The sequence below is a fragment of the Patiria miniata genome, unplaced genomic scaffold, assembly GCF_015706575.1.
Source record: "Patiria miniata isolate m_02_andy unplaced genomic scaffold, ASM1570657v1 HiC_scaffold_9, whole genome shotgun sequence".
Classification (NCBI taxonomy): Eukaryota; Metazoa; Echinodermata; class Asteroidea; order Valvatida; family Asterinidae; genus Patiria; species Patiria miniata.
In genome coordinates, this window is record NW_024037076.1 from 7,666,991 (window position 1) to 7,681,468 (window position 14,478).

General features: G+C 40.7%; 1 protein-coding gene across 6 annotated transcripts in view; it reads right to left on the reverse strand.

Moving 5' to 3' along the window:
• The window catches only part of LOC119720855 (proto-oncogene vav-like), a 94,777-nt gene extending 80,552 nt beyond the window's left edge, over window positions 1–14,225 (reverse strand). For 5 of the 6 annotated variants that reach the window (XM_038190719.1, XM_038190721.1, XM_038190720.1 and 2 more), the window contains exons 1-6: window positions 14,064–14,225; window positions 12,428–12,486; window positions 11,541–11,615; window positions 11,038–11,188; window positions 9,085–9,174; window positions 7,473–7,757 (exon numbers count right to left, since the gene is read on the reverse strand). In XM_038190719.1, the coding sequence (XP_038046647.1) occupies window positions 7,473–7,757; window positions 9,085–9,174; window positions 11,038–11,188; window positions 11,541–11,615; window positions 12,428–12,486; window positions 14,064–14,210 (807 nt within the window). In that variant the 5' untranslated portion in view covers window positions 14,211–14,225. The remainder of the gene's footprint in view (window positions 1–7,472; window positions 7,758–9,084; window positions 9,175–11,037; window positions 11,189–11,540; window positions 11,616–12,427; window positions 12,487–14,063) is intronic. The other variant, XM_038190718.1, reaches the window with a different exon arrangement.
• Between the last annotated feature and the right edge of the window lie 253 nt (window positions 14,226–14,478).

The following is a 14,478-nucleotide window of genomic DNA, read 5'->3' on the forward strand; positions in this document are numbered from 1 at the left end:
GAGAAATGAATATCGCACAGGTTACACATTTTATTTGCCGGCGCGGCCGGGCCATGCCGGTATAGCTTGAATATCCGACTCCATGAAATGTGGACTCATTGGTAATATTGGGCTTGCGAGAGTACGATACTATGCTATTTTTGGGATCATAATGGGAGAGTGACCTGTCACGTGCGAGGGATTAACCAATAAAAGGGAAAAAGGGTTCCGATTTTCATAGGAGTCGGATTTTCATATGACACCTGCACTACGATCTACATGTACCTCCTGGCAAAATGTACGTACATGTATGGTAGGCACGGCTGCCTGCCATCATAAACTCCCCAGCCCCACTCATAAGTCTGCACAGTAAACAGCCGTTGACAACTCCAAACGATCCTGGCTTTTGCAGGAAAGGTTTGGCTCATCGCCAAACAGAGCGTGGGAAATGAAAATGTTAATCAACAAAACGTCTTCTATATATTAGGCCAAACAAAAAACACTTTTGGTCCGGGTAACACAGTTCGAAAAAGAATTGGGTCGATAGGTCGGCACGACATTTTTTTCTCTTTTTCTGGAGCCAGTACATGTGAAGCAAGATACATGACAGTAAATTTCATTTTTTTTTTATGAAATCTTATTCAATTATTGCGTCATTGTATAGAGGATTACACAACAAAATCAATGGCATTCAAGTCAGCTTCATATGTGTTGCATTTCAAGTTGAAATGGCCAACTTAGGAGTTTCAATTCTGTAAGATTGACATTACAATTTTCACATGTTTTATAAATCTATATTTCCAATACCTAAAAGAAAGTTTGATATCAAAGGAATCCCCATTAAATAATCAATAAGTTGATTTTTGAGTCAGGCTTTTACCACTCATAACAAAAAAGTTACGATTTTTTCCCCCTGGACCTTCATTCTGTCCAGACGCGCGGAGAAAACACCGCGATACGGCCAGACAATGCCACACGGCCAACAGTTTGTTTCGCATCGGGCACGGGCAAAGTATAGTTCCGATCCCGCTCCACACAACACGCAGCAACGTCAACACGGATAATGCATGCACATAACCATGTGTCAAACCAGTCTGGCAATGGCCAAGGGAAAAAAAAAAAAAAAAAAATCTCTTGCTGAAAATGAAAAGGCTTATAAATTTTTGGGCGAACAGCGATTTTGCATTTGACCAATTTTGTTTAGAAGTCTGTATCGTAATATTTGTTTCCATCCTAACCAATAAAATTTTGTGAGGGCGCATTTTATAGCTTAAAAAAAAAGGGTATTCTGCAGACTGACCCGCCATTTACATTTAAATGAGTCTCTCTGTCACTCAGCCTGGCCTGGCAGGTCATGTTCATACCTTTTGTTATTTCAATGAAGTGTTCTGGCCCGTGCTGGGACGGGCTGTCAAGGGCTCTTTTGTTAAAAAAAGTCTGCAGGATCCTTCAGAAAGAACAGGGTGCCAACGCCCATTCAATTTCAAGATGCGGCCTTAGCCGATATGCTATTGATATGCTTAAAATTTCCGCGGAAACTGTGAAAATTGCACGCGCATTTATGACACTGCGATAGAGATTCGAAATATACTGCATTACAATCCAACCCCCACACGTACATAATGTACGTACATAATGTGCGTACCGTACTCCTTGACACCTGGGGTGTAGGGGGCTCTGGGTAGAGGTAGGGGGGTCTGGGTAGAGGTAGTACCCTTGTTCTCTGCCAGCTGCATCCTACAACTTGTCAGCGGAAAAAGCTGCCTTCCGTCTGGCATGCAGCATCCTTCAGCGCAAACTCCGGGATATGACGAATACATGGTGGTCATCCCTCACTGAGAAAACCCAGCTCTGAGCTGATACTGGCAACTACAAGGGGTTCTATGAGGCTCTAAAAGCTGTCTACGGTCCATCTCATCAGACCCAGAGCCCTCGACGGAGCACAGATGGGAAGGATCTCCTAACACTAAACAGGCAAAGAAGCCATTTTGGACAGCTGGTCTGAGCACTTTAGCACGCTCTTTAGCACGTCACGTAAAGTTCAGGAATCAGTGCTCAACCATATCAAGCAGCAACCAGTAAAAGCTGAACTTGATGAGCCACTGACTCTTCGAGAGATCGTGAAGGCCATTGAGAAAATGAAGAGTGGCAAAGCTGCAGGGATTGATGGTATTCCAGCGGAAGTATGGAAACAAGGAGGTCCAGTGCCTTCAAACTCAACGAGCTGCTTGTCCACTGCTGGGAGCAGGGAAAACTTCCCCAAGACTTTCGTGATGCCGTAATAATATCCCTGTATAAAAACAAAGGTGAGAAATCCGACTGCTCGAACTACCGGGGGATAACACTGCTCTCCATTGCTGGAAAAATCCTGTCCAGAGTTCTTCTGTAGTTTCTGGTGTACTTTCTTGGGAACAATAATTACCAATATTTTCACTGTTTCCAAAAAACACACAACAACTAATACTTTTTATGGAGTCCGAAACATTTCTTTATTGACAATCAGTTGTTAAATGTCACAATATAATTTTTTCTGGAAATGTATTCAAGAAACAAAATTGTCCTATGATGTATTCTTAGGACAAAACCAATCAGCAACTTTTGCCACAAAGCAAGATTTGTAGCGCTCCAGTCAGATGACACAGGGTGTGTTGCATACTCTCTCAAATACGGCGGGAAAATGTTGTCATTTGCCGGCATAGGTTGGGGGGACTGGCCGGGCCAGCAGGCAGCAATTCCGGGTGTTTATTTCTCATCGTCAGTTTCCATATTTTTTTTTAAAAGATTATTGACCATAAAAGTTTGATCTAACTTTTGTGGCCCTTTTTTAGCTTTCGTTGTGTAAATGGAACTGGTCCAGAATTTGAAAGGCCATTCAAAATTGAAACCGCTGTGGCCGGTGCGGCTTATACGCCGGTGCGGCTAATTCGGTGACTTCAAATCTTAATTTGCAGATTTTTGCGTGCTGCGGTTTATGTTCCAAGCGGCCTATATTCCGAAAATTACGGTACCATGCCAGCGCGGTGCAGAGCACGGGTACTGTACACAAGCACGCAGCCACGGTCCACCATGGCTGGCCATGCACCCTTGCAAAATGGTGACACTAAGTGCAGCAGCTTAGTACAAAATGTTGATATTATCATGATTATTGTTCAACGTTTTGCACATGCATGGGATTCTGAATCTTTCGAAAAGAGGCCTTTGAGAATTCAATTCAATATTTTTAATGCTTTTTAAGTCCTTAAATTTAGGTAATTCAATTTAAGACTTTTTAAGACATTTAAAGGACCTGCAGACACCCTGAAAAAAGGCTACATGGTTGTCCACTCTGATCTGTAAGCACATGTGGTCTTTTTGTCTTCAATCAACTCAAAAGCTGGTCTGATGGCACCAGTGATCAGTGTTGAACTTGACTACATCAGAAGTCTGGTCAGAAGTAAATTATAAGATAATTCACATTCCCACTCCACACTTAACAGGAGATGAATGATAACGAAGACATGCCTTGTTCAAAGTTCTTACAAAAATAGCTTGTGACTTGACTTGTAATTTATGAGTGAATTGTTATGCACTTGTGGTTGGCTTGAGATGCATGTGTGAGGGACTTGTGGTTGGCTTGTTATACACTTGTGGTGGACTTGTGACTGACTTCCCATGCAACTGAGATCTACTTGTGATGGATGTTGATATACTTGTTACACCTTGTACAGGAATAATGACAACACAAATGCATTGGGGGAGGGCGAAGAACTAGGTTTGGGCGGTTCAAAAATGTCCGGTTCCGAGTCGGAATTGGCTCCTGGAAAAATCAATGAAAAACATGAGCTCTTGCAGGGTTCGACCTTAGCGGTGGTCCGCTGGCCAAATGCCAGTTGAATTGCCGGCGGACCAGCTGAAACACCTTGCCAAGTGGTCCGGCTGGCCAGCTGAAAAAATCTGTGTCAAAAAAATGCTTGTTGTATTTATTTGGTTTCTTACTTACATTCGCTATTTTTTTTTCAAAAGAACCTCCGTTATTTTTACAAATTCGCTTCGCGATATGACTACTTCGCAACTCGATGTCACGGTGACTATAATCATGCGCGTAAACCCAGCTCAATGCAGCGATGACTGGTTCCCGCTGCGCCAATTTAGAAGACATGATGAAAATGTGGTAACTAGTCTGTGCATGGCTATGCGATCGATAGCGCTAGCCCGGCTAGGCATTGTGCAGGCACGTGCTCTGTCAACTGGTCGGATTCGACATCGTAAAAATGCTAAGAAAACACCGATGGAGAAAGAACATTTTTGCAAGTTAATTCACAGATGTGATCTAGCTTATCTGTGTATGTATTTTCCGTGTTCAAGATTTCATTTTGAGATCGCTCTACTCGTATTTGACGTGATACAATGCATCCTGTTTCCCGAAATTTTCGACCATAAAAACAAGGTCTGTTGGCTGCGCCACACACTGCACAGTGCATCACACACTACGGAGTTTTGTCCAGTTTCCCGTATTGACTAGGGTTGTGCATAGGCTATGGTGCGAACAACCTGAATTTTCCATTATTCTTTACGAATTATCGAATGTAAATATATTGACAATAAGGCCAAAAAAAAGAATAGTTCTGCTTCCGGTTACCCGACCGACCCTATTTTTAGGCTGCGACCCTAAAAATTTTATCGGCAATTCCAAAAAAAAAGAAAAAAAAAAGATTGAATCAATAAAAATAAAATCTTGTTGTCTTTTCTGTCTTCACAAAATACCTCTCAACAACCCTTTTGCATCAAAAAATGCTTGTATTTATTTGTTTTCTTACTTACATTCGCTTTTTTTCAAAAGAAACCTCCGTTATTTTTACAAATTCGCTTCGCGATATGACTACTTCGCAATTCGATGTCACGGTGACTATAATCACGTGGCGATGACTGGTTCCCGCCGCGCGCGCCGCGCAGGGGCCAATTTAGAAGACATGATGAAAATGCGGTAACCAGTCCATAGCGCGCTAGCAGTGCAGGCCACTGGTCGGACTTGACATCGTAAAAATGCCAAGAAAACACCAATGGAGAAAGAACACTTTTGCAAGTTAATTTACAGAATTGATCTAGCTTGTCTGTGTATGTATTTTCTGTGTTCAAGAGTTCATTTTGAGATCGCACTACTCGTATTTGTGCCGTGTGTTTCTTGAAATTTTTGACCGTAAAAACGGGTCTGTCGGCCCATGGTGGGCCGCTCACCAGCTCCCTGCGTTTTGACTAGCGTTGTGCATATGGTGCGAACGACCTGAATTTTCCATTATTTTTTGAAATTATCGAACGTAAATATATTGACAATAATTAAAGGTAGGTTTTATTCACTTTTTGTTGCCATTTCGTGTATAGCTTTCGTAGTGCAATGGAAATCAGGCTATAACTTCGCATTATTATAACTGAATACCCCATTCAATCTGCATAAAATAATTGGCAAAAAAAAAAAGAATTTCCGACCGACCGACCCTAGTTTTGAAAGGCATGTAATCGGAAGCAGAACTATTTTTTTTGGCCTAATTAAGGTAGGTTTTATTCACTTTTTGTGGCCATCATTTTGTGTATGGCTTTCGTAGTGCAATGAAAATAAATCAGGCTAAAACTTCGCATATTGAGGCCTAATTGAATACCCCATTCAATCTGCATAAAAAAAATTGGCCAAAAAACCCCAAAAAATCCAACCGACCGACCCTATTTTTAAAAGGCATGTAATCTGAGGCAGAACTATATTTTTTATTTGCGGCCTCAGATCATGGAGGAAGAAAATAGACCTCTATTGCTCAGGTGACATGATGACATGGGTGTTGACTATAGTCTAATTATGACTTATGTGAAACTGATTAACTGGTGGGTACACGCTGTACTATAAGACGGACCAGTCAAAAACCTGGCGGACCAGTCAAAATTCTAGCCAACTGGTCCGGCTGGCCAGTCAAAAAAAATGTTAAGGGCAACCCCTGTCTTGAAATTACATGTAAAGAATAATGGTGTCACCTTGTGAGGTCCGTGCTCCATGGATTTCAACGTGCAATACACGTTATTCCACTACGTATTTGGCTTCAAATGTGTAATTTTTTCCTTTGAAACTATAGCCTTGACCAAGCCTGTCAAGCCAAGCTTTTTCACTGAACAAACGGTCCGACAGCCGTTTTACCCTACTTGTCACGGCACACGTACGCCACCCACAGCCCCCTGGCAAGCTCCGCTTTGCCTGTGTGATACGCCCCAGACACAAATCTGTACTGTAATAATAATAATAATAAAGGACATTTATATTGCGCAAAACCTATATGGATATACTCTTCTGCGCATTACAAAAAACAAACAGAAATGCAGAAAAATACAAAATACTAGAAATACTTAATTGTGAAATAAATGTGTTTTTAACCTGGACTTAAATACATTAAGTGAAGAAGACACAGTACACATACTGTACACAGTATTATACAGTAACCATGCCGTGGGAGTCACGCGGAAGACAGCCCTGATGCAACAGTATATGCTCATTATGATAACAAGTACGATGACAATCAAATGAATATTCATCACTACTGCACAATGCAGTCGAAGGTCAATAAACTTTGTACACGTGCGTGTGGTTTGTTTTGTTTGGGTCAAAGTGCACGGGTTCTGATTGGGTATCGTGTAAAATATGTGCATCAGAAACTTTCGGCCAATATCGGCCGAGAATGTAAAGAAACACATGAGGAATTGGCCACGGTTGCGTCAAGGCTGTCTTTCGCTTTGACTGCGGCCGCGTGGTGGTTACTGCATGGCGTGTACGTAGTATGTAGGTAGGTACTGTATACGTACCGGAGAAGTGCGCTGTACATGTATACATGTACGTACTGGCAAAGTGCGCGGCGTACATGTGCCGTGACAAGTAGGGCAAAACGGCTGACGGACCTTTTGTTCAGGGAAAAAGCTTGGCTTGACAGACTTGGTCAAGTCTAGTAAAACTATGGAGATTGTGTTATTAAAGGCAAACTTACCGTTTCTTACGTTATTTTCTGTTTCTTGCCTATGATTTTATTTACCGGGACGACCGCCATGCCACCAATAATAGAATGAGTGCACATACGCGCACGTACATGTACACTGGTACCCACTACCCTGCCTTCAATGTACATTGCACGACTAGTTACTAGTGTAGTGTGGAACCGGTCGAGTGCTGGAATTGGCTCTGATGGACCCGGGTACAAAATACCCGGCTCCGATTCGAACGAGTCACGGACAGTACGGATGTACTACGGAGCTTAAGTTGCAAGATTTTCACGCGATTAAATTCATACGGAGCCGATTGCCCAATTCTCGGCTCTGGCTTTGTGCACAGTACAGAGAATATGTAAGAACCTATTCTTTTGGAGCTGGAACCGAGCATAGCGGATACCCGGTTCTTGAAAAGATTGGACTCGCATTTCTGGTTCTCATATTGGAACCGGGTAGAACCGAGGAATGAAAGGAACCTCGCAATACTACAGAGAACCCACCTCGATTGTCTGCCGGGCTGTGGAGTCCTTCAAGACTTCATCCACTGCCTCCTGGGCAGACATGAGATTCGAGCAGTAGTAGCCATACTGCAAGAAAATCTTGTGGTGCTTAAGGAAGACTTCACTGATGGTCATATTGGTGCGAGTCCGGTGAGGCCTGGAGTTCTGGGTGGAACTGAGGTCTGCGTTGAACTCACAGTGGCCCCGGTGAAGCTCCTCCAGATTCAGGAAGATGCTATCCAGGACCTTGGGAGGAATCGTGTGGACCAGCTGGTTCTTAAATCCCTGGTTGACAAAGGTAAAGAGGGTGACTGACCACATATAATACATGTACATTTACTCCTTGATCAATCCATAAAACTATATTACACAGAGACAGGGGGTAACAGACAGGGCATTTTATTTTTTTTCTTTCTGGTAATGAAACCAAGGATTCCTCAAAAGTGCCCTAAGCACTGTAGCTCAAAAGCCTGAAGAAGCCTGTAGAGAGAATACAATGAGAAGAAATTACGGTTTTAGAGGTGGGAGGAAAAGCCCAGATGAATATTCTGAGGAAAACCCACAGAATCTGGTAGAGACTGAAAACCCAATCCACATATTGGCCCGGGCGAGATTCGAACCCGGGTCACAGCGGTGGAAGGCGAGGAAAGTACCGCTACGCCAACCTGACTCCCCTGCATTCGGGCGGTACAGCACTACAATGGTCACAGTGAGATGTGTGATTGAAAGTTCGTTCCCATCTTGGGACAACATAGTGTTTTGCGTTTTTGAGCAAGGTACTTGACTTGGACTATATTTCAATAATATCGTAGAGTGACAATATTTTTTGATGCCGAGCAATACCAAATGATTTTGTTCAAATACCAACAAACTCAGTATGGACTTTTATTACCATAATTGTCCTTGTTAAATGTGAACAGATGTGTGTAAAAGCCCTCTAAAAACAGCTAGGCCACATCTGACTTATATTGATAATTGTTTCAATTCCTTGTGGTCACGGTATCTGAATATTGTGCTTACTAGTCGGCCATCAGGGGCTTCAAAGTTCTGCCCATGCTGCCTATTTGCAGTTTCCTTAATAACACCATGTGTTATTGTTTTTTGATGATGTAATAGTCCTCCCAGATAATTATCTGACAATACTGAATACCATGATATTTTTGTGATAGAATACTGTAGATTCTCATAATCCAATCCTGCACATGCCTACAAAGCACTTGACTACAACTGCCTCTCTCCACCCAGGAGTATAAATGGAAACCGTTAAGAGTAGAGGTGACATTTCCCTGATCACTCACAAGCTGCTGCAGCAAACTGGTCTCAAGGCCTTATGAACAGGGGTGATAATTGGCAAGTGCTTTGAGACAATATTACTAGGTGCAACATTATTAACTCCGACAAGAAAAAAATGAAGGATGTAGGACAACATCATTTCTCTGGCCAAACATCATCAAAATATAAATTCCACTACAGGCAGTGGCCAAAGTGCTGAAACTTGTTGAACATGAGAACAAATTGTCACCTTTTCATTGCTAATACTACTGAACTGCCTTACCAGTACTGATCAATATGAACTACAAGACTTTTTTTATTACCAAAACTATACACTTACATTGATTAACATGTAGAGAGCATCTACATATTTCTTCTCTGTTTCGACAATTTCCTCTATGCAGTATTGTCTCTTGTCTTTCTTGGGCTGCTGAAAAGAATTCATGAATATTAATAATAGAAAGGCTAACTACTATTCATGGCTATCTGATTATGACTTGAATCTAATCAAGATGCAAGGCCAAACATGTTTTATTCATAATTCATAAATACCTAAGACAGTTTACGCATTCCTATTGGTCAAGAGCCCATCACGTGGCCAGTCTTAAACGGATGATAAAGACATGGCTAGCTGGTCTTAAACACTTTTCCAGTGTCACAATAAAATGTGGACTCCTAAAAATCCAGTGCCTCTTATCGTTTCATTGGTTGAACGTTCAAAATCCTCACGTAGGCATGCGCAACACTACCAGGGAGTTAGAATTTTATAGTTCTAAATTCAAAACGCAACGCGCCAGGTGCGTTCTGCGCGACATCGCGTAGAACATGATACGCGCGCGTCAATCTCCATAAAAGGGTTGTTTACATCTTACGCGCCAGCTGGACACTCCATTATTTTGCAGGAGGGATGTTTCAAAAAGCATAAAGTGAATTTGTTGAACAAAATAGGGATGTTTTGAACGAATTATATGATTTTTTTTTACCGAGAAGGTATTTATGAATGGGAATAAATATGTGCTCCGTCGGTATTTATCACTCTGTTTAAGACCACTTAGAGTCTGGGTGCTGATAATTACCCTCGCCTCCGACTCGGGTAATTATCAGCACCCAGACTCTAAGTGGTATTAAACAGAGTGATAAAAACCTCCGGAGCACACATTTATTCCCTTATTTATAACTCATGTATAATGGGTTCAATTATGGGACGTACAGCAGACCACACATCTCGCTTCATAATAATGTCAAATGTTCTAATGAATATTCTTCTCCTAAAATAATTCACTGATATCCAATGTATGTGTAACTGTTTTTTTTTAATGTACCGCTACTTTTTTTCAGGTGTTAATGTGCTCTATTTTAAGTGTTGGGTTTGTGAACTTGAATACTATGCAGAGCTTGATGCCCTCATGTCAATCAAAAAAAATTCAATAAGAAAGAATAAGATTTTGCAGTGGGCATGTAACACTCACTGCCAATTCTTGAAATAACAAAGCCTTGCAAAGAACATCTTAAAGCACAACCCAACACTCTACCTCTGCTAAAATGACGGTTAGACTACTGTAGTTCCTCTACAGAGTGAACATTTGATTGCTATTCATGTAAATAAAACGACTAAAAAACCCTAAAAAGAATGCTGTGTTTCCAGGTAACTTAACTGTTCCGGGTTGGCAATTGATTTTGTATCATTTTAACTTTTTTTATTCAACAGGTGATGGTTATTTGTTTCTGTTTTAGAATAATTTATCTACATGTATGTATTTATTTTTTAAGTCAACGTATCCCAAATATGAGTCTGAACTCGTATGCAATAAAGTGGTTTCATACAATGTCTACTTTTCAGTTGTTCTCCAATATGTTCATGCGTAAATATGTAGTGTGAATGTACAAAACAAACTATTTTGGCAATGTCAACAGAAACACAGCATTTTTTTTTGGGGGGGGGCTTCCGTAGAGGCAATGACAATATGAAGTCATTTGGCAATGATGAATACGCTGACACAATCTGGCTGTACAGTTCAATTGCATTGTAATTGCGTATAGAATCTTTTAATGGCGTATATGGGAAAGTTTGCAGTGAGAGTAACATGTACATGTATATTACACACTTCACTGTGGAATTGATGTGGCTTCAAGTACAGATACTATGTTGTGCCATCTATTTCCACAATGCAAATGACACACTTTCATGGCACATTAACAGTTTTGCAGCAATCCATAGAAAGAGTCTCTGTGAGTCAGTGTATGGGGAACCCATTTACTTTATATCGCTCTTGGTAAGTGCCTACATGCTTACTTCTGGTTCGGCTAGGTTTGATTGTAAGGGAAATTGTGGCGGTTGGAACTGTGACTTCTGCTTGCGGAGCGACACAAGGTCATCATAAATGCTGTCCTCTTCTCCTTCAACGGTGTCATAAATGTCGCCCTCATTGGCCAGATCATGCTCACTGAAATGGTGATAAAAGTACTTACATGATAAATGTTAATTCTTCTTGAACGTTAGGCTATCATGCTTTTGTCATTAGTATACTATCCCTAACCCCCTAGTTCTTCCTCAGGACTACCCTGCTAAATCCAACAGAGTCCAAACGGAATTTCCTGTTCAATCCACTATGCCTCATTTTCAGTTGCCTGCTGAATCCAACATTTTACATCAGGAATGTACACAAGGGGTTAACTGCTCAATCCAACAGGCTCCATCAGGTATGTGACATAGTTGGATCCTGTTGGATTCAGCAGGGTTAGGGTTACCATGTCGTGACATTTCCCACTGTATATTGTATGACAGCTGATACTTACTCTGCAAGATCTTCCAGATTTTTGTAGATATCTTCATCATATGTCTGCTGATCCTCAAAATTAACCGCAAAGGCTCTGCAAGTTTTTGAAAGAAGCAATATTTTTCTTCATTAAACATGAGTTATAAATAAAACTAAAGTGAAAAAAATTGATTTTACAACATATCTATAAACTTGTATTTACGACAATTCAGTCTGTTCAGGCTCTAACAGTTTTTTAACACTAAGCTTAAGACTTTTCTTTTTACAAAGGCTTTTGTATAAGGTTTTACTATTATCTTTTTTAAATGTAGGTCTTGTTTTTGTAATTTTAAGTTTGATTGTTTTGACAGTGTTTTCTAAAATATCTAGTGTTTTTTACATTTAAGACTAATGTTTAATTCAAATTCGTACTTTTAATATTTTAGCTACTGTTTAAATTTGTTGTAATGCGCATTTGAACATTTTATGGTATATGTGCATAATAAATGCAATTTTATTATTAAGGTGGATGCATATTCCTGACAAACAGGCTTTCCACAAACAGTAAGACATATGCAACCTTCATGAGGAACAGGCTTGTGCAATAAGTTAAACCAGGAAAAAACCAAGACCAATGTAATCCATCCAGAATATTGAATATTTATGGAATGAGTACTGGGTGAAGTTGACACTATCATTCATATTCAGTAGACAGGACAGTGCTCAAAGCACATTGTACATGTACAGTACATGTACATGTCAGTAGAACCTCCAGTGTATCCAATTATGCAACTACGTAATATTCATGTAATACATGACAATGAATTAAAGGACTCCCCCCCCCCCACAAAAAACGGGCATATTCATGCCCCTCTTCCATTGTGTCTGCAATTTTAATACAAGTCAATGAAAATGACTGCTACTTACTGAACACCTTGTGCTGCAGCTAATGGTGATTGGGACAATTTGGAAAGTGTGTAGATAACCTATAACAAATTTATAAAAAAAATCCATTAAACTATCGTCTACAAATAATGCCAGTTTTGATAAAACCGTTAAGCAGAAAAGTTTGGCCAGCTCATTCAAGCAATAATATAGGTCTCGTTCAAATGACGTCATTTCTTACAGACCATCCACGTGCATCAGCATTTTTGAGCGTCAACTTGCATAACGCCCATCAGCTGCGTCGTATTTCGAACACATTTCGAGCAATAAGCGCAGTGTTTGGAACATTTTCAACACTGCGCAATGCGTGCTAGATTGCGTAAAATACGCAGTTGCACTTCTACAGTAATGGCCGTCATTGAACGAGCCCTATCATATCAAAATTTCATGGAGTTGCTAAGCACATAATTATCACAAAGCTGCATCAGACAGAAAATTGCTCAGTACAGAAACTATTTGTTTTTCCCCAAAAAGTTATATGTTCTAGTAGCTCAATTATTTCGCAGGCTTACACTCATGACTGGTTTTCAGACGTTTGTTTTTGTTTGTTTACTTGTTGGGTTTGTTTGTTTTTATTTTGTTTGTTGGTTGGGTTGTTTGCTCAGCACATTTATGTGCTGTTAAAAACACATTTTTCCCCTATACTACAGCCAGTGGCGTAGCCATGGGGGGGGGGGGGGGACGTGGGGGGCGACAGCCCCCCCATGAAACCTTGTCGCCCCCCCAGTTGCCCTCCCCCCCCACTGAGATTTTGAGTTTCTAAAAAAGTTATCATTGATCTACATGACGCCCCCCCATGAAATGTTCCAGCCCCCCAGCGCCCCCCCACTGAAAAATTCCTGGCTACGCCACTGACTACAGCTCTGTCATATTTGGCAAGAAAAAATCAATCAACCCCTTAAAAATGTAAAAGAACAATGAAAGAGAGTTAATCAAGCGTTAATTTGATACAAATGTCTTGAACTCCTGTGAATTTGTAATTATTTTTTCCCAGTTTTCCCAGTGGGATAGGATATTTAAATGTTTCATTGGTGTCTATGGGAATTTATTTACTGACTTGCTCCCATACAATTAAAAGGATGTAGGCTCCTGGCAATAATGCCCAGGGTTCAAAAAAACATGTCAACAACGTGAACATGGGCATTGCCAGGGGTTTTTTTTAGAGGGGGCAAATCACAAGCAGGAAAACATTTGCTGACAGACCACTCCTTGGTAACCAGGAATTAATCCAGTCGCCCGGCCTCAGCATAAATAACAAATAGGGGGGGGTAGGGGAACATCATCTGACTCCAGGGGACGCTCTTCAAAGTGGACAGTATTCAATGTGTTTTCATTCATACTATTGGGTTAAAAGTTGGTGAGGGTAACACATCTAGTGCCGCTTGTGAGATGCTGATTAAATGAACACCATATTATTGACTCCCCTTTTCCCTCATGACACCCATGAACACGAGTACTCAAGAACTTGTTGAACTTTGCGTCTAATGAAAAGAGGAGAATACCTAGCAATCTGTTTGCTTGTGCCATTTTTTAAAAGTAATGGAAATTAATAGCCAAATTGGAAAGTTGGCTTCAACTTTTTGTGGGGCTGATAGTCATGCAAATATTAAATCCATACCTGGCCAAAGTCAGTGACGTCAAACAGTCCATTGGGTTCGAAGAGATCCTCACTTCTGAGGCCAAAGACTCTAGAACAGGCTTGCAGGAATGTGCGAATATTTTTAATGCAGAGGAACTGTTGGAAAGACAGGGAGGAAAATGTCATCAATGCAATTCAATCTTTACAGATGTTGCATTCAAAAAACTTGATAAAATAAATAAAATAAAATACACATTCTTCACTGTTTGTCTATTTCCATCTAACTTGATGTTAGCAATGTTTGTTATTTTGGGGTTTACATGTAAGGGAGAGTGGGGAAAACGGACGCTCAGGTAAAACGGAATCCCCTTCATATCTCAAATATGTCACAGGACAAGTACAATGTACATGGTGTCAAAGCTGGTAAAATCCAATGTCAAAATTTGAAGACACC